The 25,470-nt window shown below is 39.5% G+C and overlaps 1 protein-coding gene across 1 annotated transcript; it reads left to right on the top strand.

Moving 5' to 3' along the window:
* The first annotated feature begins 2,305 nt into the window (after positions 1-2,305).
* LOC137095462 (chromogranin-A-like) lies at positions 2,306-25,416 on the top strand. Its single transcript, XM_067462155.1, has 6 exons — positions 2,306-2,537; positions 16,523-16,569; positions 17,834-17,927; positions 20,343-20,411; positions 22,991-23,877; positions 24,369-25,416. The coding sequence occupies exons 1-6, from the start codon at positions 2,486-2,488 to the stop codon at positions 24,447-24,449; spliced, it is 1,230 nt and encodes a 409-aa protein (XP_067318256.1). The 5' UTR covers positions 2,306-2,485; the 3' UTR covers positions 24,450-25,416.
* Positions 25,417-25,470: the final 54 nt, after the last annotated feature.

Below are 25,470 nucleotides of genomic sequence, written 5' to 3'. Positions count from 1 at the left end.
AAAATAATATACTGTAATAATAATAATAATAATAATAATAATATATATGGAAAATGGTTTTGTCTCCAAAGACTGGGATCCAGATCTGTCTATATAATAGTATTCTGATGGCATATAAATGGGTAATAATAATAATAATAATAATAATAATAATAATATACAACAGCAGCAGCAACATAGCCTTCATAGGTTATACGGGAAATGTGAGTGGTTTTGCCTCCAAAGACTGGGGTCCAGATTCACCTATATAGTAGCACTAACATGATGGCATATAAGTGGGTAATAATAATATTAATAATAATAATAATAATAATAATAATAATAATAACTTCCTAAATTATATGGGAAATGTGTGTGGTTTTGCCTCCAAAGGTTGGGGTCCAGATTTTCCTGTATAAATATAGCAGTAACATGAAGGCATGTAAGTGGGTAATACATAATGATAATAATAAACTATAATAATAATAATAATATTCATAATATAGCCTCCCTAGATTATGTCTCCAGAGGTTTTTCTCCACATCTGCCTAAATAAATATAGCACTAACATCAAAGCATGTAAATAGGTAATAAATAAATAATATACTATAATAATAATAATAATAATGATAATGATAATAAAACCTCCCTAGATTATATGGAAATACATAAATAATATACTATAATAATAATAATAATAATAATAATAATATATCCTCCCTAGATTATATGGAAATACATAAATAATAATAATAATAATAATAATAATAATAATAATAATATAACCTCCCTAGATTATATGGAAATACATAAATAATATACTATAATAATAATAATAATAATAATAATAATATAACCTCCCTAGATTATATGGAAAATGTGTTTATGTCTCCGGAGGTTTAGCTCCAGATCTGCCTATATAAATATAGCACTAACACCAAAGCATGTAAGTGGGTAATAAATAAATAAATAATAATAATATAACCTCCCTAGATTATATGGAAAACATGTTTATGTCTCCAGAGGTTTTGCCTATATAAATATAGCATTAACATCAAAGCATATAAGTGGGTAATAATAATAATAATAATAATAATAATAATAATAATAATATGGGAAATGTGCATAGTTTTGCCTCCAGAGATTTATTTCCATATCTGCATACATACTAGATTATATGGAAAATGTGTTTATGTCTCCAGAGGTGTTGCCTATATAAATATAGCATTAACATCAAAGCATATAAGTGGGTAATAATAATAATAATAATAATAAGGGCAATGTGCATAGTTTTGCCTCCAGAGATTTATTTCCATATCTGCATACATACTAGATTATATGGAAAATATGTTTATGTCTCCAGAGGTTTTGCCTACATAAATATAGCATTAACTTCAAAGCATATAAGTGGGTAATAATAATAATAATTATTATTATTATATGGGAAATGTGCGTAGTTTTGCCTCCAGAGATTTATTTCCATATCTGCATACATACTAGATTATATGGAAAATGTGTTTATGTCTCCAGAGGTTTTGCCTACATAAATATAGCATTAACATCAAAGCATATAAGTGGGTAATAATAATAATAATAATAATAATAATAATTATATGGGAAATGTGCATAGTTTTGCCTCCAGAGATTTATTTCCATATCTGCATACATACTAGATTATATGGAAAATGTGTTTATGCCTCCAGAGGTTTTGCCTATATAAATATAGCATTAACATCAAAGCATATAAGTGGGTAATAATAATAATTAATAAATAAATAAATAAATAAATAAATAAATAAATAAATAAATAATATGGGAAATGTGCATAGTTTTGCCTCCAGAGATTTGTTTCCGTATCTGCATACATATGTATATATGTATATGTATGCATGCAGCAGGGAACAAAAAAATATTATTAAGTGGGATCTGCATATATATGTACGGTATATAATATGTATATGTATGCATGCAGCAGGGAACGAAAAAATACTAAGTGGTGCCAAACTGCATTCATTCTACAGTGTAGAGATGTTCCTTGAATGGCTAAAATCTGCCGGTTAATGAGGATTAATGAGCTTTCCTGCTGTAGGCATCGTTAAGATATGCTAACTCTCTTCTTTCCTCCAGCTGGAAATGCTGCAGCTTTGGAGGACAGGATTGAAAGCATGCATTTGCAAAATTGGAGGAAAGGATTTGCAAAAAATACACCTTGGAGCAGCATCAGGACCCGGTGCCTGTGTGTGTATATGGATGCTCCAATTGCAGGCAGGTAAGGAAAATGTACCCCCCCCCTCTTTTTCTCTCTAATGTAGGTGACATCACTTCCTTCGCAGCCTATTTAAAATCCATCCCCCCTTCTCTCTCCTTCTTCTCCTCTGAGCCTGGCACACAGAGAAGCGTGTCCTTCAGCATCCAAGGGCAAGAGGCATCCTGCATCCATCCTTTTGGCCTGTTTCCCATCCCGCATCCCATCCCAAACCTGGGACCAAAAGTGCATCTTTGGGAGATGGGGACCATCCTGCTTTGGCAAGCCATCGTCCTGCTGTGCCTCTGCAGAGGTGAGTCTCCAGGGGACCCAAAGTTGTTCCTTCCAGCCGGGACGGGGACCGAGTTCTCTTTTGCTAAGCCGAACTAGGGAAATGAAGCATTGGCTTCCTTCCCATCTTTCTCTTTACTCAACCAAAGCAATTTAGACTTTAATCCTAAACTTTTCCATAGTTTTATTCCGAACGCACTTTGAAACTCCGTCTACACTATGGAATGAATGCGGTGTGGCACCACTTTAAGCAGCCTGCATTGCTTCTAATGTTGTGAGCCACTCTGGGTCTCAATCAAGTGAGAAAAGTGGGGTCTTGATATTATTATTATTATTATTATCTAATGGTATTGATGATAACATGTGTGAGACTATTATTATCATTTATTATCATTGTTATTATTATTATTTAATAATGGTATTGATGATGATAACATGTGTGAGACTATTATTATCATTTATTATCATTGCTATTATTATTATTATTATTATTATTATTTAATAATGGTATTGATGATGATAACAACAACATGTGTGAGACTATTATCATTTATTATTATTATTATTATTATTATTAGCAATAGCATTGAGCCATGTTGTTATCATCATCAATACAACATGGCTTGTATTATATTATTATTATTATTACTATTATTATTATTATTATTTAATAATGGTATTGATGATGATAACAACAACATGTGTGATACTATTATTATCATTTATTATCATTATTATCGTTATTATTATTATTATTTGCAGTAGACTTGAGCCATGTTGTTGTTATCATCATCAATACAACATGGCTCATATTATTATTATTATTATTATTATTATTATTATTATTTAATAATGGTATTGATGATGATAACAACAACATGTGTGAGGCTATTATTATCATGATAACAATATATTTGAGACTATTATTATCATTTATTATCATTGCTATTATTGCTATTATTATTATTTAATAATGGTATTGATGATGATAACATGTGTGCAACTATTGTTATCATTTATTATCATTGCTATTATTACTATTATTATTATTTAATAATGGTATTGATGATGATAACATGTGTGAGACTATTATTATCATTTATTATCATTGCTATTATTATTATTATTTAATAATGGTATTGATGATGATAACAACATGTGTGAGACTATAATTATCATGATAACAACATGTGTGAGACTATAATTATCATGATAACAACATGTGTGAGACTATTATTATCATTTATTATCATTGTTATTATTATTATTATTATTTAATAATGGTATTGATGATGATAACATGTGTGAGACTATTATTATCATTTATTATCATTGCTATTATTATTATTATTTAATAATGGTATTGATGATGATAACAACATGTGTGAGACTATAATTATCATGATAACAACATGTGTGAAACTATTATTATCATTTATTATCATTGTTATTATTATTATTATTATTTAATAATGGTATTGATGATGATAACATGTGTGAGACTATTATTATCATTTATTATCATTGCTATTATTATTATTATTATTATTATTTAATAATGGTATTGATGATGATAACAACATGTGTGAGACTATAATTATCATGATAACAACATGTGTGAGACTATAATTATCATGATAACAACATGTGTGAGACTATTATTATCATTTATTATCATTGTTATTATTATTATTATTATTTAATAATGGTATTGATGATGATAACATGTGTGAGACTATTATTATCATTTATTATCATTGCTATTATTATTATTATTTAATAATGGTGTTGATGATGATGACAACAACATGTGTGAGACTATTATTATCATTTATTATCATTATTATTATTATTAGCAGTAGCATTGAGCCATGTTGTTGTTATCATCATCAATACAACATGGCTCATATTATTATTATTATTATTATTATTATTATTATTATTTAATAATGGTATTGATGATGATAACAACAACATGTGTGAGACTATTATTATCATGATAAAAATATATTTGAGACTATTATTATCATTTATTATCATTGCTACTATTGCTATTATTATTATTTAATAATAGTATTGATGATGATAACATGTGTGCGACTATTATTATCATTTATTATCATTGCTATTATTACTATTATTATTATTTAATAATGGTATTGATGATAACAACATGTGTGAGACTATTATTATCATTTATTATCATTGCTATTATTATTATTATTTAATAATGGTATTGATGATGATAACAACATGTGTGAGACTATAATTATCATGATAACAACATGTGTGAGACTATTATTATCATTTATTATCATTGTTATTATTATTATTATTATTATTATTTAATAATGGTATTGATGATTATAACATGTGTGAGACTATTATTATCATTTATTATCATTGCTATTATTATTATTTAATAATGGTGTTGATGATAACAACAACATGTGTGAGACTGTTATTATCATGTATTATCATTATTATCATTGTTATCATTATTATTAGCAGTAGCATTGAGCCATGTTGTTATCATAATCAATACATGGCTCAATGCTAATAATAATGATAACAATGATAATAATAGTCTCACTCATGGCTATGAGTAATAATAATCTTAATACTAATACTAAGTGCCATGGCTCAATGCTATGGGTAATAATAATAATAATAATAATAATATCACTCAAGGCTATGGTAATAATAAACTTAATACCAATAAGTGCCATGTCTCAATGCTAGGGATTATAACAGTATTGTTGTTGTTGTTGTTGACTACTCAATGCTAATAATAATAATAATAATAATAATAATAATAATAGCCTCACTTATGGCTACGAGTAATAATAATCCTAATACGGATAAGTGTCATGTCTCAATACTATGGGTTATAACAGTATTATTATTGTTCTTGTTGATGAATACTCAATGCTAATAATAATAATAATAATAACAATAATAATAATAATAATAGCCTCACTCATGACTATGGGTAATAATAATAATCCTAATACCAATAAGTGTCATGACTCAAGGCTATTATTATTATTGCATTATTATTGTTGTTGTTGAATACTCAATGCTCAATGCTAATAATAATAATAATAATAATAATAATAATAATAATAATAATAGCCTCGCTTATGGCTATGGGTAATAATAATCCTAATACCAATAAGTGTCATGTCTCAGTGCTATGGGTAATAGTGTTGTTGTTGTTCAATGCTCAATGCTCAATGCTAATAATAATAATAATAATAATAATAGCCTCACTCATGGCTATAGGTAATAATCATCCTAATACTAATAAGTGTCATGGCTTAATGCTATGGGTAATAGCAGTATTATTATTATTATTATTATTATGCAATGCTGAATGCTAATAACAATAATAATAATAGTCATGTGCCATGACTCAATGCTATGAATAATAATAATAATAATAATAATAATAATAGCCTCACTCATGGCTATGGGTAATAATAATCCTAATACTAATAATAACTGCTATGGCTCAATGCTATGGGTAATAATAATAATAATAATAATAGCCTCACTCATGGCTATGAGTAGTAATAATCCTAATACTAATAAGTGTCATGGCTCAATGCTATGGGTAATATTATTATTATTATTATTATTATTATTATTATTATTATTATGCAATGCTGAATGCTAACAACAACAACAACAACAATAGCCATGTGCCATGACTCAATTCTATGAATAATAATAATAATAATAATACCCATAGCATTGAGCCATGACACTTATTAGTATTAAAATTATTACTACTCATAGCCATGAGTGAGGCTATTATTATTATTATTATTATTATTATTATTATTAACCATAGCATTGAGCCATAGCAGTTATTATTAGTATTAGGATTATTATTACCCATAGCTGTAAGTGAGGCTATTATTATTATTATTATTATTATTATTATTATTATGCAATGCTGAATGCTAACAACAACAACAACAATAACAATAGCCATGTGCCATGACTCAATGCTATGAATAATAATAATAATAATAATAATAATAGCCTCACTTACGGCTATGGGTAATAATAATCCTAATACTAATAATAACTGCTAAGGCTCAATGCTATGGGTAATAATAATAGTAATAATAATAATAATAATAATAATAATAATAATAATAATAGCCTCACTCATGGCTATGGATAATCATAATCCTAATACTAATAATAAGTACCATAGCTCAATGCTATGGGTAATAATAATAATAGTAGTAGTAGTAGTAGTAGTAGTAGCCTCATTCTGGGTAACAATAATTGTAATGCAAATAATAAAAGTAATGGCTCAATGCTATGGGTAATAACTAATAATAATAATAATAATAATAATAATAATAATAATAATAAAACAACAACCATTGGCCTTGGCTCATATCTAGGGAATAATGGGCTTTGTAGTTTGGTGAGGCACCAGCACTGCTTGTCAGAGAAGCCCTTGCAGAACTACAACTCCCATGATTCCAGAAAATTGAACCAATCACCGTTAAATTGGAATCAAACTTTTACAGTATAGATGCAACCAAAGACTGCAAAGCATGCCTCCTTTTTTAGTTGCCTGATATTCTTGCTAACTTTCTTTATTTGGGTCTTTTTTTGGGGGGGGGGGGGATGCTTTATCCCATGTTAATATTAATTAAGAATCTTTCTTTGGGTATCTCTAAAAATATCTATTTTTATTGGAAGTCTCTGGTATTATGTTTCTCACTTAGAGAGAATTACTCATCTTTCGGGACCTTTGAAAAGCCTTAAAATTGGGGTTTATATGTACTTTCACTTACACGTTGCACCCTTTGGTTTGCTCAACGTTCCTTTATGCCTCGGAAATGCAACCAAAAATAACGATCCCTTCAATTTGGACCGAATCCCAACCTTCTAAGCATTTCAGGAGGAATGACTCATTTGTATTTGATCCATGAAGTTCTTGGAGTCTTCCCCAAACTTGCTTTTGACATCAAGACATCCCTCTGCAGTTTGTGGGACCTTTACCATTACTGGGGTCAGGTCCTAAATACTACAATTCCCACCATACCCAGTCCAAGTGGCAGATGGGGATGATGGGTTTTGCTATCCAGTGCATCTAGGAGGGCTTTGGGTTGTGTATGTGTGTGTATAAAAGCTTAGGTACCTGGTGACACCGTCATGCATTAGAAAATGCATTCAGATGTGGGTAAACTACAACTCCCAACATTGTGAGACAATTCCTTTCAATCCCCACCAGTTTTCAAAGTTGGGTATATTTACCAAGTGTGGTCCAGATCCATAGTTGGTCGGGTTCACAGTGGTTTTTGATTGTGGGTGAACTACAGCTCCCAACATTGTGGGGCAATTGTGGGTGAACTACAACTCCCTACATTGTGGGGCAACTGCAAGAATTCAAAGTTCATACCAGGTATGTATGTCACGTTTGGTGCAAGAATTCAGAGTTGGTCATGTTGGGTATGTGTGCCATGTTTGGTCCAGATCCAGTGTCATTTGGGTTCACAACGCTCTCTGGATACAAGTGAACTATAACTCCCAAAATTGATGGCCAACCCCCCCCCCCCCCAAGCCCACCAGTATTCAAAGTTGGTCATGTTGGGTTTATTTACCAAGTATTCAGAGTTGGTCATGTTGAATGTGGTCCAGATCCAAGTGTGGTCCAGATCCAATGTTGGTCGGGTTCACAGTGGTCTTTGATTGTGGGTGAACTACAGCTCCCAACATTGTGGGGCAGTTGTGGGTGAACTACAACTTCCTACATTGTGAGGCAATTACAAGAATTCAAAGTTGGTCATGTTGGGTATGTATGCCATGTTTGGTCCAGATCCAGTGTCATTTGGGTTCACAACACTCTCTGGATGTGAGTGAACTATAATACCCAAAATTAATGGTCAAATCCACCCCCCCCCCCAAAAGCCCACCAGTATTCAGAGTTGGTCATGTTGAGTGTATTTACCAAGTGTGGTCCAGATCCAATGTTGGTCGGGTTCACAGTGGTCTTTGATTGTGGGTGAACTACAACTCCCAACATTGTGGGGCAATTAATTCCCTTCAATCCTTGCCATTATTCAAAGTTGGTTTGTGTGCCATGTTTGGTTCAGATCCAGTATCATTTGGGTTCACAAGGCTTTCTGGATGCGGGTGAACTATAACTCCCAAAATTAAAGGTCAAATTCCCCAAGTTAGTCATGTTGGGTTTATTTACCAAGTGTGGCCCAGATCCATCATTGGTTGGGTTCACAATGCTTTTTGGACACAAGACACCTAACAACCCAATGTATGTCCTTCACTCAAAAAATTGATTTTGTCATTTGGGAGTTGTAGTTGCTGGGATTTATAGTTCACCTACAATCAAAGAGCATTCTGAACCCCACTGACAATAGAATTGGACCAAACTTGGCACACAATTCTCCTATGACCAACAGAAAATACTGGAAGGGTTTGGTGGGCAGTGTCCTTTGGTTTTGGAGTTGTAGTTCACCTACATCCAGAGATCACTGTGGACTCAAGCAATGATGGATCTGGACCAAACTCTACGCAAATACTCAATATGCCCAAATGTGAACACTGGTGGAGTTTGGGGGAAATAGATTCTTGAGATTTGGGAGTTGTAGTTGCTGGGACTTATAGTTCACCTACAATCAAAGAACATTCTGAACCCCACCAACGATAGAATTGGGCCAAACCACCCATGATGGAATTGAACCAAACTTGGCACACAGTTCTCCCATGACCCATAGAAAATACTGAAAAGGTTTGGTGGGCAGTGTCCTTTGCTTTTGGAGTTGTAGTTCACCTACATCTAGAGAACACTGTGGACTCAAACAATGATGAATCTGGACCAAACTCTACATGAAGACTCAATATGCCCAAATGTGAACACTGGTGGAGTTTGGGGGAAATAGATTATTGACATTTGGGAGTTGTAGTTGCTGGGATTTATAGTTCACCTACAATCAAAGAGCATTCTGAACCCCACCAATGATGAAATCCAACCAAACTTGTCACACAGTTCTTCCATGAGCAACAGAAAATACTGGAAGGGTTTGGTGGGCAGTGTCCTTTGGTTTTGGAGTTGTAGTTCACCTACATCTAGAGATCAATGTGGACTCAAACAATGATGGATCTGGACCAGACTCTACATGAATACTCAATATGCCCAAATGTGAACACTGGTAGAGTTTGGGGAAAATAGAATCTTGACATTTGGGAGTTGTAGTTGCTGGGATTTATAGTTCACCTACAATCACAGAGCATTCTGAACCCCGCCAACGATAGAATTGGGCCAAACCTCCCATATAGAACCCCCATGTGGGCCACAGCAACGTATAGCAGGGGACGTTTAGTCTACTAATATTTTGGGATTATTGAGTTGGAAGGGACTCCCAAAGGTCATCTAGTCTAACCCTCTGGCGTATAAGATTGCATGACTGCAAGGCTCATGAGAAATATCCATCTGACCTCCAAAGGAGAACCCACTTCCCTCCAGTTAAAGTGGTTTCAAACGGCATTAATTCTACAGTGTAGATGCACCCAGAGGGATTTTTCCCCCTTTGGATTCAGAACTTTTGGTGGAGTCTTTTTCCTCCCCTCTTTCAAGCTATATCTCGAAAAAGACTGATCCCACCTGCATCCAAACCAATACAAAGAGGCAACTGAAGGCTGGATCCCAATATTGTCTGCTTATGCAAGGAGGCGTGGAGGAGCTGGCTCGTCCTGCTCGGCTCAGCATCTCTTTCCATTGTTTTGCTGCTCTGGACCTGCTCTCTTATGCAATCCTCTTATGCAAGGCGAACAATTGGCTCACCTGAACAGCTCAGCCCTGGCTTACCTTCCTAAGCCACCAGTTCCCTTTGTCTCTCTATATTTACTAGAAGAGCCGGGAAGGAGAACTTCATCCTCTCAAGACAATTTAAACCCATAATCTCCCATCTTCTAGGTCCAAGATGCTGCCTTAATCCCCAACCTCATACTTATAGGAAGTTAACTCTGAATGCTTGATGCTGCATCTCTGTTATTAGTAGTATTAGCACTGATATTAATACTATATTATTATTATTATTATTTCATAATCTATTATTAGTAGGATTATTAGTTGCTGTGCCCTATATGGGGGTTCTGTGTGGGAGGTTTGGCCCATTTCTGTCATTTGTGGGTTTCAGAATGCTCTTTAATTGTAGTGAACTATAAATCCCAGTAACTACAAATCCCAAATGTGCAGGTCTATTTCCTCCAAACTCCGTGTTCATATTTAGGCATATGGATTTTTTGTGTCAAGTTTGGTCCAGATCCATCATTGTTTGAGTCCACAGTGCTTCCTGGATGTAGGTGAACTACAACTCCCAAACTCAAGGTCAATGCCCACCAAACCCTTCCAGTGCGTTCTGTTGGTCATGGGAGTTCTTTATGCCAAGTTTGGTTCCATTCCATCATTGGTGGGGTTCTGAATGCTCTTTGATTGAGGGTGTACTATAAATCCCAGCAACTACAACTCACAAATGTCAAGATTCTATTTTCCCCAAACTCCACCAATGTTCACATTTGGGCATATTGAGTATCTGTGCCAAGTTTGGTCCGAACCCATCATTGTTTGGGTCCACAGTGCTCTCTGGATGTAGGTGAACTACAACTCCAAAACCAAAACCAAGGGGCACTGCCCACCAAACCCTTCCAGAACTGTGTGCCAAGTTTGATTCAATTCCATCGTTGGTGGAGTTCAGAATGCTCTTTGATTGTAGGTGAACTATAAATCCCAGTAAGTACAAATCCCAAATGTCAAGGTCTATTTCCTCCAAACTACATCTGTGTTCATATTTGGGCATATGGAATATTTGTGTCAAATTTGGTCCAGACCCATCGTTGTTTGAGTCCACAGTGATCTCTGGACGCAGATGAACTACAACTCCAAAACCAAAGGACACTGCCCACCAAACCGTTCCACTATTTTCTGTTGGTCATGGGAGGACTGTGTGCCAAATTTGATTCAATTACATCGTTGGTGGAGTTCAGAATGCTCTTTGATTGTAGGTGAACTATACATCCCAGCAACTACAACTTCCAAATGTCAAGATTCTATTTTCCCCAAGCTCCACCATATTGAGTACTCTTGTAGAGTGTGGTCCAGATCCATCATTGTTTGAGTCCACAGTGCTCTCTGGATGTGGGTGAACTACAATTCCCAAACTCAAGGGCAATGTCCACCAAACCCTTCCAGTTTTTTCTGTTGGTCATGGGAGCCCTGTGTGCTAAGTTTGGCCCAATTCCATCATTAGTGGAGTTCAGAATGCTCTTTGATTGTAGCTGAACTATAAATCCCAGCAACTACAACTCCCAAATGACAAAATCAATTTTTGACATACATTGGGTTGTTAGGTGTCTTGTGTCCAAAAAGCATTGTGAACCCAACTAATGATGGATCTGGACCACACTTGTTAAATAAACCCAACATGACAACATTGAATATTGGTGGACTTAGAGGATGGGGATTTGACCTATTATTTTGGGAGTTATAGTTCACCCGCATCCAGAAAGCCTTGTGAACCCAAATGACACTGGATCTGAACCAAACATGGCATACAGACCAACTTTGAGTACATGGTCAACATGACCAACTTTGAATACTGGCAAGGATTGAAGGGAATTAATTGCCCCACAATGTTGGGAGTTGTAGTTCACCCACAATCAAAGGCCACTGTGAACCTGACCAACATTGGATCCTGGACCACACTTGGTAAATACTTGGTTTTTGAGTTCTGTTAATCCCACAAACGAACATTACATTTTTATTTATGTAGATATAATACTATATTGCATAGTATATTATTATATTATTTTATTGTTATTATAATACTATATTGCATAATATAGTATCATTGTTATCATTGCTATTTGATTGTGGCATATATTAACTTGGAAGGCGGTGGACTCTTGTTCTTACACAGTGGCTGGATGTCCATCTGTCGAGTGTGCCTTAAGTTGTGTATTCCTCCATAGCCAAAATGGGGTTGGACTAGATAACCTTTGCGAGCCCTTTCTAACTATTTGGATTCTAGGATTGCCAGATTCATTTGACACATCAACTCATTGAACAAGATCCTCAAACAGAACAGAAAAATGCTGTTTGTCGATAACGTGTTCCAATTCAATAGCTCTCGCCCTGCAAAACAGCAGTGTATGCTTCCTTTGAAAAACACAATGAGGAACAATGCCAAGTGCCTTCGAGGTCTTTTCCAGCTTCTGTTGAACACCTGCCTCCCATACAATTTTAATAAGCCAGGTTCAGGTAGAATACAAACAAAGGGAATGGGACACATCACCTGGACACCTGTTGGGATACTGTGAAATCCTCCATTGTATTATTTCACTCCAACCGAGACAATACAAAAGGCCTTTCACAATGACAAATGCAATAGGATTGTAAATCCTAGACTTCTGGAGAGGCTTGGCTTTGCCTTTTTCTGCTTTGCTTTGGTGCAAGGTGAACTACAACTTCCATCGTGTGGAGTCAATCCCACAACTCCTCCAGTACGTTTAGTTGCTGATTACTTCTGCCCTGTTTGTTGTGCATGTGCTCGGAGGTGACCCCCCCCCCCTTTCCAGGGCTCCATAAAAGATAGTTCAAAATCAGGGAATCTATAGTTTTGCCAAGGACACCAGGCTGATTTGATCCCATTATTTATTTATTTATTTATTTACAGCTTTTATATTCCGCCCTTCTCACCCCGCAGGGGACTCAGGGCGGATTACAGTGTACACATATATGGCAAACATTCAATGCCAATTTTTGACATACAAACACATACAGACATAAGGTAAAGGTAGTCCCCTGACACTAAGTCCAGTCATGTCTGACTCTGGGGTGTGGTGCTCATCTCCATTTCTAAGCCGAAGAGCCAGCGTTGTCCGTAGACACCTCCAAGGTCATGTGGCCGGCATGACTGCAGGAGCGCTGTTACCTTCCCGCCGGAGCGGTACCTATTGATCTACTCACATTTGCATGTTTTCGAACTGCTAGGTTGGCAGAAGCTAGGGCTGACAGCGGAAGCTCACGCCGCTCCCCGGAATCGAACCTGCGACCTTTCGATCAACAAGCTCAGCAGCTCAGTGCTTTAACCCACTGCGCCACCAGGGGCTCCAATATACAGACATAGACAGAGGCTATTTAACTTTTTCTGGCCACCAGGGGAGCTGTCGCTTTCATCATCCATCTGCGACACTGATGAAGCACTTCCGCATTCCCCGCATGCTTCCCCGCTGGAATGCTTTGCTGGAGTCTTCTTTATGGCCTCATAAATCAGTTAATTTAGCCTCCCCACACTTTTTAAGGTGGTACCTTATTTTCCTACTTGACAGATGCAACTGTCTTTCGGGTTGCAAAGGTCAACAACAGGCTACACACAGTTGGTTGGAAACCTACTCCAACCCAGGCTGGCTTCAAACTCATGACCTTTTTGGTCAGAGTGATCTTAATGCAACCGACACACAGCCAGCTGCGCCACAATCCCCTATCTCCCCTCCTGTTTGGGGAGGCTAATGTGACTTCCCCTTAGACCCTGCACGATTCCCCCTTTTCCTATGAACTCTGTGTATGCTCCCTTGAGATCATACACAGCAATCCCTCGTTGACCGAGTAGGATAGTCTTCCAGGATCAGTGTTCTTGTGGGTCCGTAGGTGTCTGTGGAGCCCTATTCTTGATCTGCATCTTCTCCCACTGTGAGGGCATTGGTTTCCAGGTGGAAGGTGGTCTCGGTCGGGGTTGGCTTGACACGCCTTCCTCTTGGCACGTTTCTCTCTTTCACCCTCCATTTGTGCCTCTTCAAATTCTGCAGCACTCCTGGTCACAGCTGACCTCCAGCTGGAGCGCTCAAGGGCCAGAGCTTCCCAGTTCTCAGTGTCTATGCCAGAGTTTTTAAGGTTGGCTTTGAGCCCATCTTTCAATCTCTTTTCCTGCCCACAACATTCCATTTTCCGTTCTTGGGTTAGGAGTAGAGCATCTGCTTTGGGAGACTATAGTCGGGCATCTGGACAACGTGGTCGGTCCAGTGGAGTTGATGGTGGACCATCACTGCAATGCTGGTGGTCTTTGCTTCTTCCAGCACGCTGATGTTTGTCCACCTGTCTCCCCAAGAGATTTGCAGGATTTTCCGGAGTCAGCGCTGATGGAATTGTTCCAGGAGTTGCATGTGACGTCTGTAAACAGTCCACGTCTCGCAGGCGTATAGCAGTATGCTGATGGCAATGTTGTCTGTGCACATTCAGAAGAAGATCTACAAACCGCTAAACTTTGCAGAAGCATACGAGAAACTTGGCTTATCATCAAGAAAACCAAAGTGCTGTTGCAGCAGACACCAGCCAATCCCTTTCCAATGCCAGAGATACAGCTTAATGGCGTAACATTAGAAAATGTCGACTATTTCCGCTACCTTGGCAGCCACCTCTCCACCAAAGCCAACATCTGACACTGAAATACAACACCGCCTGAGCTCTGCGAGTGCAGCATTTTTCCAAATGAAGCAGAGAGTGTTTAAGGACTGGGACATCTGTAGGGAGACTAAGGTGCTTGTTTATAAAGCTATTGTCCTCCCAACCCTACTATACGTATGCTCCCTTGCCCCATTCCTCATTCCCTATATGTATGCATGTCTATATAAGACAATATGAAGGAAAGCAACCCTTTCATGAATCAGCAACTCATGGCGCTTGGAGTTTCCAAACTTCCTGAGCCAATAATCCTCTGACAAAGGATTTCACCAAGCCCATTTGCATGGACAATAAATAAAGGGCTCTGTCTGACCGGACCTCGGAGGGCTAATAGCCAGGCTATCCAGAATGATTGGGGTCTATGGACACTTTGGATCACCCAACACAAAGGACATCTCTTCATCTACGAGGAACCGGGATTTGTCATCCGCCTCCCTGCTGTGTCACATCCTGATCTCCTGAAACTAGCATCACTTCATCAATGAACTCCATATCGCAGGACAGTGTGACAAAGGACCTAGCCTTTCGGGGCTAGATAGGAATGTTAATTCAAGGAATCAAACAATAACTCAGGCCAGGCTTGAGAGCCTAAAGCTATCACCCAGCCATTTGGCAAACACCAGTCATCTTAATCCAGTCAACTAGACATTTCTTCATTGTTTCCCTGTTACCCGCCTCCCTTCCACCCATTGGCTGGACAGCCAAAAGCAGGGCCAGGGCCCGGGCCCTCATTGGATCTCCTCCTGGCTTGCTGACGTCACAGCCAATCATAACAAAGCTGACTCAGTGGGCGTGGGCATGGGAACTTTTGAATTTGAAGGCTATATATTTTGTATTTCTCTGCCCAGTGGGTTATGTCGATTTGTTGGCAGACTACTGCAATCATCATCCTTTCCAACTAGAATGAAATAAAACCTCAGTGGCTTTCTCTTCAACTTGGTGAGATTTATTCTGGAACACTAGCTTCTTTTCTCACCAGGCAACCCACAATGGCTTGGATCTCTCTATCCACAGCCACTCTAAATTGCTCGATAACATGCAGACAGAGTTGAAAAGAGTAGGAAAGGGTTAAGGGAGAGGCAGTGGGCGGGATCATGCAAATTCCACACCAATGGAGAGAGTAATTAACACTGGGATGTCTGCGGTGGAGGAAACACCTAAAATTGTCCTCGAATGAAAGCATTTCTTGGGTGGTGGGCAGGATGGTGTTTGGGGAGGGCATTGGCAGGGGTTGGGCTACACGTTCTTGGCACTCTCTATAACATGCGATGTCATTGGAGGGAGAGCTTTTGGTGGTTCCTCAGCACTTTGGGTTAAAGTTGTTCGTGGAAGCAGGATCCTGTCCGTGGAAGTGGGCACCCCAGCCACATACACACATACATATTTTCACTTTTATTATGTGTATAGATAGAAGATGTGAATAGAGAATAATGGATACAAATATAATAAATAATGATACAAACAAGGATATAAAACATATATATTTATGTTTTCCTTTTCAGCCTTTGCCTTGCCGCTAACCACTCAGCTGTCAGAAGAAGATGAAAAGGTAAGGAAAGGGAAAAAAAGAGGCACAGTGGGACCGGGTTGTAGCACCACTGGTTGGGGAGTCAGCTGCATTCAAATCGCTACTGACCAAAAGGTCATGAGTTGGAAGCCAGCCCGGGTTGGAGTAAGCTCCCGATCATTTGTCTAGCTTGCTGTCGACCTTTGCAGCCTAAAAGACAGTTGCATCTGTCAAGTAGGAAATGTAGGTACCGCTTATGTGGGAGACTAATTTACGACACCACAAAACTCTCCAACAGCGTGCGAAAGAATGAGGAAGTACTCAAACTACAAGAGAGGAGATTCCATCTGAACATGAGGAAGAACTTCCTGACTGTGAGAGCCGTTCAGCAGTGGAACTCTCTGTGTGGTGGGGGCTCCTTCTTTGGAAGCTTTTAAACAGAGGCTGGATGGCCATCTGTCAGGGGTGATTTGAATGCAATATTCCTGCTTCTTGGCAGGGGGTTGGACTGGATGGCCCATGAGGTCTCTTCCAACTCTATGATTCTATGATCCTTTGGTGTCACAAGTGGACAGTAAAGTGACAGCTCCCCCGGTGGCTGGAATTCAAAAAGCATACCCTCATGAAGCTGGAATGTTAAATAGCCTCTGTGTATCTGTCTATATATGTTGTGTGTCTATGGCATTGGATGTTTGCCACGTATATGTGCATTGTGATCCGTCCTGAGTCCCCTGCAGAGTGAGAAGGGCAGAATACAAATACTGCAAATAAATAAATAAACCTGGCTGGGTTTATTGAAAGAGACAATAAAGCCTGACGAAAGCTGACGATGAAAGAAACCCACATTATAGCGAACCACAGCGCAGACCTTGCCTTCTTGTTGGCTTTGAGGTAGCTGAACAATGAATCCCCTAAACCAATTGCTGGTTTGGGATGATGGGACTTGTAGTCCAATACATCTATGCTAGGGAAAAAGTTTGAAATTAAGGGAAGGAGAATGGTAGAAGAAAGGACCCCAATATACTTGTGTTTGTATAGATGGAATAGAGTGGAATAGAGTCAGTCCTAATACCCATGGGCAGATGGCATAAGGAAATCTGGTTTGGAATAGGAGTTTGAGAGATGCTATAGCAGTGGTTCTCAACCTGTGGGTCCCCAGATGTTTTGGCCTTCAACTCCCAGAAATCCTAACAGCTGGTAAGCTAGCTCATATTTCTGGGACTTGTAGGTCAAAACACCTGGGGACCCACAGGTTGAGAACCACTGTGCTATAGGGACTATATGTCTTTCTGGTTTTCCATACCAGGTGACCAAATGCATCACCGAAATCTTGGCAGATACCCTTTCCGGACCCAGCCCGCACCCAGTGACCAGCGAATGCATGAAGATATTAAGGGAAGGTAAGTGGATGTTGCTAGGAAAGAAGCTCAAGCAATATCCAATGGTTTTTAATATTAGTATTTTTGAATCTCCTTTGACAAAGAAAAAGCAGGGTATAAAATAGTAATATTACTACGTATTATTATTATTATTATTAATTCCCTACTGTGAAATAATAAATTATTTTCCTTGACTCCTATCGAAAAGAATGGGTGTCCTGTTCTCTTATGGGAAATACTTTGATCCATATGGTCTATTATTATTATTATTATTATTATTATTATTATTATTATGGAGTCCCCGGTGGCTCAGTGGGTTAAACCCCTGTGCCGGCAGGACTGAAGACCAACAGCTCGCAGGTTCGAATCCGGGGAAAGGCGGATGAGCTCCCTCTATCAGCTCCAGCTCCCCAAGTGGGGACATGAGAGAAGCCTCCCACAAGGATGATAAAAACATAAAATCATCCGGGCATCCCCTGGGCAACGTCCTTGCAGACGGCCAATTCTCTCACACCAGAAGCGACTTGCAGTTTCTCAAGTCGCTCCTGACACGACAAAAAAAGTATATTATTATTTCTCTTAACTCCTGATGAAACAGCTGAGCCATTCCCTTTCCAAAGGTGATCAATAACAACAACAACAATAATAATATATCATCTTTGATCAAAGAGTTTCCCATAAGAGGACAGAACAGTCCAATTGTTTCGTCAGGAGTCAAGAGAAATAATTTATTATTTCACAGTACGGAATAATAATAATAATAATAATAATAATAATAATAATAATATTATGAGGGTTGAAAGAAAAGTAATGCCCCCACCTTCGTAACTCCTCAACATATGGCAGTACTGGTATGCAGCAGGTACTGGCTTGTTCAGTAGACTCTCCTCTACAGTTCAATTTTGGCGGGAAGCCTTAGCATTGAACAGTTGTGTGGTTAAAGTGCGAAGTATGGAACCCTGCGCAGATGGTCGGTCAATGCGACTTAAGCAATGTGCAGTCATTGAATTCTTGGCAGCAGAAGGTGTCACCCCAAAGGAGATACATCAGAGAATACAAGCTGGTGATTGTGCTGATGTGAGTACTGTGCGTCGTTGGGCGGGCGAGTTTAAAAATGTTGAGGTGGGAACATCTGACTTGCATGACAAACAAAGAGTTGGACGTCCTGTGACAGCAACCACTGAGTTTCACAAGCAAAAGGTTGACAGATTGATTCAGGACGATCATCGTATCACTCAGAGGAATTTCACGCATAATCGGCATTTCACAAGAACGTGTGGGTCACATTATTGCTTGGCTTGGCTATTGGAAGATCTGTGCACGATGGGTACCCAGGATGATGATGTCTGAAATGTCAGATGCCACCACATGCCACCACAGCAGAACTTCAGAGACTGGATCTCACCACTGTACAGCATCCTCCATATAGTCCAGATTTAGCACTGTCTGACTTCCATCTGTTTCCGATAATGAAAGAAGATCTGCGGGGACATCATTATGCTTCTGATGAAGACATTGAGAGAACTGTGAGATGCTGGTTGCAGAAACAGTGTGTCAACTTTTTCCATGATGGCTTCAGAAAACTTGTTCATTGTTGGCAAAAAGGTATCCAATTGTCTGGTGATTATGTGCGAAAATGAACAGTGGTAGTTAAAGAGCACATTCTAAGGATTATTTCTGCGTTTGATTTATTAAAATATTCACATCCAAACCCAAGTAACAATAGTGGAGGCATTACTTTTCATTCAACCCTCATAATAATGGATCATCAATGTTGTAATCCCAGGTGACAGCAGAATTGACGAAAAGCAACTGGAAAGGCCTACACGATATGACGATTTCAAGACTGAACTGCAAAGACTCTGGCACAAGCCAGTCAAGGGGGTCCCAGTGATGATCGGCACACTGGGTGCAGTGCCTAAAGACCTTGGCCTGCACTTAAACACAATCGGCGCTGACAAGATTATCATCTGTCAGCTGCAAAAGGCCGTCTTACTTGGATTTGCATGCATTATTCGCCAATACATCACAAAGTCTTAGACACTTAGGAAGTGTCCGACGTGGGATGAAATGCAAAAGCCAGTATAGTGATTTTGTTTGCTGTGTACTCATCTTGTTGTGTATCAAATAATAAGTATTATTACTATTTATACACTGCTTATTATTATTATAGATCACCTTTGATCAAAAATTATCCCCCAAGAGAACAGAACAGCTCAACTGTTTCATTATTATCATCATCATCATTATTATTATGATTTCTAGCCTGCTTATGACTCTGACCAAAACACAAAGCAGCTCATAACATTAAAATGTAATATGCATAATGAGATAATTGCTGTAGCTTCATCTTAGATGCTTTGAATTTGGTATATGTGATATGGACATATCCATGTATGTTATTATACACCTGCTATTGTTGTGTGTCCATTTCAGACGAAAGAGTCCTTGCGATGCTCCATCACCAGCATCTCCTCTCGGAGCTGGAAGAACTCGCGCATCAAGGTTTTAATACTTTTTTAATTTTTCTGAAAATTAATGAGTTAAAAATCTCATATCTTCCAACTTGTTAATCCTCTGCTGTCCCACTTTCTCAGCTGTTTTTATACTGTCCTGGTTTCTCTCTCCACTTTCCCCATTGTCCTCGTTTTACTTCCATACAAAATGTTGAAATTGTCTGTGCTCGGAGTTTTTTTGTGAAAAAAGCAGCTTGAGAAACTGCAAATCACTTCTGGTGTGAGAGAACTGGCTGTCTGCAAGGACGTTGCCCAGGGGATGTCCAGATATTTTACCATCCTTGTAGGAGGCTTCTCTCATGTCCCTGCATGGGGAGCTGGAGCTGACAGAGGGAGCTTATCCATACTCTCCCCAGATTCAAACCTGTGACCTGTTGGTCTTCAGTCCTGCCGGCACAAGAGTTTAACCCACTGCACCACAGGGACATTGCCCAGGGGACGTTCAGATGTGTTACCATCCTATGGGAGGATTCTCTCATGTCCCCACATGAGAAGCTGGAGCTGACAGATGGGAGCTCACCCCGTTTTGTGGACTCAAACCGCCGACCTTCAGGTCACCAGTCATGCTGGCACAAGAGTGTAACCCATTGCACCACTGCAGTTCCTTGCTGTGCTCCGTTAACACAGTAGGAGTGGATTGAGTTTTACTGTTCCAAACCCATATGTATATCCCAATGTTTATGCCTATTTCTAATTGATTTTGCCCCTTTTTCAACAAGTGTCTTCAGAGTCTCCCCTGGAAAAAAGTGGGGTATATGTGAACATAATAATAAAAATTATAACTAGCTGTATCCGCCACAGGTTGCTGTCGCCAACCTTCCCTCCCTCTTTCTCTCCTTCTTTCTCTGTCCCCTTCCTTCCTTCCTTCCTTCCTTCCTTCCTTCCTTCCTTCCTTCCCTCTTTCCTTCCTTCCCTTTTTTCTTTCCTTCTCTCCTTCCTTCCATCTCTTCCTCTTCTCTTCCTTCCCCCTTTTTCTTTCCCTCCCTCTTTCTCCCCTTTCTTCCTTCTTTACCTATTCTTGAACTGCAACTCCCAGCAGTCCTCCCGATCTATCTATCTATCTATCTATCTATCTATCTATCTATCTATCTATCTATCGAGACATCTATCTATCTATCTATCTATCTATCTATCTATCTATCTACCTATCTATCTATCTATCGCTAATCTATCTATCTGGAGGATTGCTGGGAGTTGAAGTCCAGGAATAGGAAATTGGAAATATGGAGGAATTGGGATGGTCTCAAAGAAATCCAAGGAGAATAAAGCTTGCAGCTTGGAAGCCGTGCATTTGGATTATCCTTCTCTCCTAAAGGGCCTGGTCTAGGGGATGCTGGGAGCTGTAGTCTGGAAGAAAGTGTGGATATGCTATTGTGTGTTTTGTTTGCAGGGGGAGTTATTATTGTGCATGCGCTGTAGTGTCTTTTTGCTTTTTAAAGTCTCTTCTGCTATGTTATTCAGTATTTTTATGAGTGATGGATACTCGTTGGCCTGAGAGGTGTATTGTGTCCAAATTTGGTTTCAATTTGTTCAGTAGTTTTTGAATTATGTTAATCCCACAAATGAACATTACATTTTTATTTATATAGACTAGCCATCCCCTGCCAGGCGTTGCTGTAGCCCAGTCTGGTGATCTGGAAAATAAAGTAATAAGAAAGTGTTGGTTTCTAATATATAATTGTTATTCTTTAGGGGTCCCTTTCAAATCTATCATGCTATCTCTCTCTCTCTCTCTCTGAATCATATCTATCTATATCTATGGCTGGATGGCTCTTTGTTAGGAGGGCTTTGATTACATGTTCTCACACTGGTGAAGGGAGTTGGACTGGATGGCCTTCAGTATTTTCTGTTGGGGGTTCGGTGTGGGAAATTTGCCCCAATTCTGTCATTGGTGGGGTTCAGAATGCTCTTTGATTGTAGGTAAACTATAAATCCCAGTAACTACAACTCCCAAATGTAAAGGTCTATTTCCCCTAAACTTCATCTGTGTTCATATTTGGGCATATGAAATATTCGTACCAAGTTTGGTCTAGATCCTTCATTGTTTGAGTCCACAGTGCTGTCTGGATGTAGGTGAACTACAACTCCAAAACTCAAGGTCAATGCCCACCAAACCCTTCTAGTGTTTTCTGTTGGTCATGGGAGTCCTGTGTGCCACATTTGGTTCAATTCCATCATTGGTGGAGTTCAGAATGCTCTTTGATTGTAGGTGAACTATAAATCCCAGCAACTACACCTCCCAAATGACAAAATCAATCTTTTGAGTGATGGTCACTCCTTGGGTTTGTAGGTGTCTTGTGGCCAAATTAGGCGGCAATTTGTCCAGTGGTTTTTGAGTTATGTTAATCCCACAAACGTAAAATACATTTTTATTTATATCAGTTGGCAACCCCATAAACCGAAGTCATCCTATCTACATGCCTGCTCATGTCTTGCAAACTAAGGGCTTTCTTGACTGAGTCTACCCATCTGTAATGTAGTCTTCCTCTTTTCCTTCTACCTTACCAAGCATTATTGTGTTTTTCTACTGAGCCATGCCTTCTCCCATTTCTCCCTGTTGGTCTTTAGAGAATGTAAAGCACCGCCTGGGCCACGAAGCCTGGGAAGGAGAAAATGGTGAGCAGGAAGAGGTGAAGAAGAGGGGCATGAAACCCATCTTGCAGAGAGAAGCCGCTGCTGAGAAGATGAGCGAGCAAAGTGGAGGAAGGAAGGAAGAGGAAGAGGAGCGGAAAGAGTACGAGAAGACAGAAAAAATGGAAGAGAAGGTGAAGGAGGAGAAGGTCTCGGAAGAAGAGGCCCATCGTCAAGCTTTGGAGGAGCAGGTCAAGGAGCTGATGGAGGAAGAGGAGGAAGGGAAGAAGGAAGAAGAGGAGGAGGAAGCGAGGAAGAAGAGGAGAAGTTCTTCAGAGACGTGGTCTTCTAAGGAATATTTTGGCCATGTCAAGAGCAGAAGTCCAGGTGGGCCCAAGATCAGAGAGGGGATATTTCAAGGGGACCAAGACGAGAGGAAGAGGAATGGGTTGGCCAAGAGGCGCTTCAAGCTGGAGGAGGAAGATGAGAACGAGGAAGAGGAGCCGAGGAAGTACCACCACCGAGGGGTCAACCAAGGCCGTCACCATGACTGGGATGAAGAGGAGGAAGAGGAGGTGAAGAAGAGGCCATATCTGGCAAAGCGAGTGGCTGAGAAGGCCAGCGATGAGGAGACCTCTCAGTTCGAAGAGGAAGAGAAAGGGGTCAAAATCTCCAACTCTCAGAGCCATCTCCACGGAGGATGGAAACCATGGCAGGAAGAAGAGCAAGAGGAAGAAGTAGGTGGGTCAAAGCATGGGCACCACCATCAAAGCAGTGGTTTGGACCTCAAGAAGAGGCATGAGAAGGATGCCATGTACCTGAAGGGCAGATATCACACCCATGATGCTGAGGAGGAGGAAGAAAGGGAGGCCAGCCCAGATGAGGTCAGTATTCCTACTCCATGATGCAGTGGACAGGTACTTTGGGGTTTGACTTCCTTGTTGGGAAGGCAAAGGGCTGTGCTGATGTTTGGGATGGAGACCCTTATGTTTGAGCAGATGCTCAAAAGGTCAATTAATCAACAGATTAAGTGGTCTTGTTTTTGGTTGATCCAAAGGTGAAAGCATGAAGCAGTGGATACACATTACAAGAAGAGATTCCACCTAAGCATTAGGAAGAACTTCTTGACTGTAAGAACTGTTTATCCATGAGATAGACTGCCTCTGAGGGTCTTCTCCTTCTTTGGAAGTCTTTAAACAGATGTTGGACGGGCATCTTTCAGGCGTGTTTTGAGTTGTGTGCATAGCAGAAAGGGAGCTGGACTTGATAGCCCTCGAGGCCCCTTTCTGACTTTCTGATTCTGAATCAAAACATTGTTTTGGTCAATGCAGCTAAAGAAGGACTACTCTCTTCTCTCACTATTTCTGTCTTTCAGGAACTGAAGAAGTTGGAGGAGATCGAGGAAGAGTTGAAAAGGGCTGCTGAGAGGCTTGAGAAACTCAAAAGGGGGAAGTAGCCCATTCGCTGCTGTTTTCGGAAGCAGGGTGGGCAGCGAAAAGGATCACCTTCTGCCCAGTCTTTCCCCTCTTCCTTCCTTTGCAATCTTTGTAAATATATCTTCTCTCTCTTTCTCTTTCTCTCTCTTCAGCTTGGCTTTGGACTGTTAATGGAGCTTTCCCCAACCCAAAAAACACAATCCCTCCATCTCTAAAGAGACCCTATCCCCAACCCAAAAAAACACAATCCCTCCATCCCTAAAGAGACCCCATCCCCAACCCAAAAAACACAATCCCTCCATCCCTAAAGAGACCCTATCCCCAAGCCAAAAAACACAATCCCTCCATCCCTAAAGAGACCCTATCCCCAACCCAAAAAACACAATCCCTCCATCCCTAAAGAGACCCTGTCCCCAAGCCAAAAAACACAATCCCTCCATCCCTAAAGAGACCCCATCCCCAACCCAAAAAACACAATCCCTCCATCCCTAAAGAGACCCTATCCCCAAGCCAAAAAACACAATCCCTCCATCCCTAAAGAGACCCTATCCCCAAGCCAAAAAACACAATCCCTCCATCCCTAAAGAGACCCTGTCCCCAAACCAAAAAAACACAATCCCTCCATCCCTAAAGAGACCCTGTCCCCAAGCCAAAAAACACAATCCCTCCATCCCTAAAGAGACCTTATCCCCAACCCAAAAAACACAATCCCTCCATCCCTAAAGAGACCCCATCCCCAACCCAAAAAACACAATCCCTCCATCCCTAAAGAGACCCTATCCCCAACCCAAAAACCACAATCATTCCATCCCTAAAGAGACCCTATCCCCAACCCAAAAAACACAATCCCTCCATCCCTAAAGAGACCCTATCCCCAACCCAAAAAACACAATCCCTCCATCTCTAAAGAGACCCTAATCCCCAACCCAAAAAACACAATCCCTCCATCCCTAAAGAGACCCTATCCCCAATCCAAAAAAACAACCCCTCCATCCCTAAAGAGACTCTATCCCCAACCCAAAAAACACAATCCCTCCATCC

This window comes from Anolis sagrei, chromosome Y (assembly GCF_037176765.1).
Source record: "Anolis sagrei isolate rAnoSag1 chromosome Y, rAnoSag1.mat, whole genome shotgun sequence".
Lineage (NCBI taxonomy): Eukaryota > Metazoa > Chordata > Lepidosauria > Squamata > Dactyloidae > Anolis > Anolis sagrei.
Note: the sequence above shows the minus strand (reverse complement) of the source record. Positions and strands in the feature narration are given on the sequence as shown.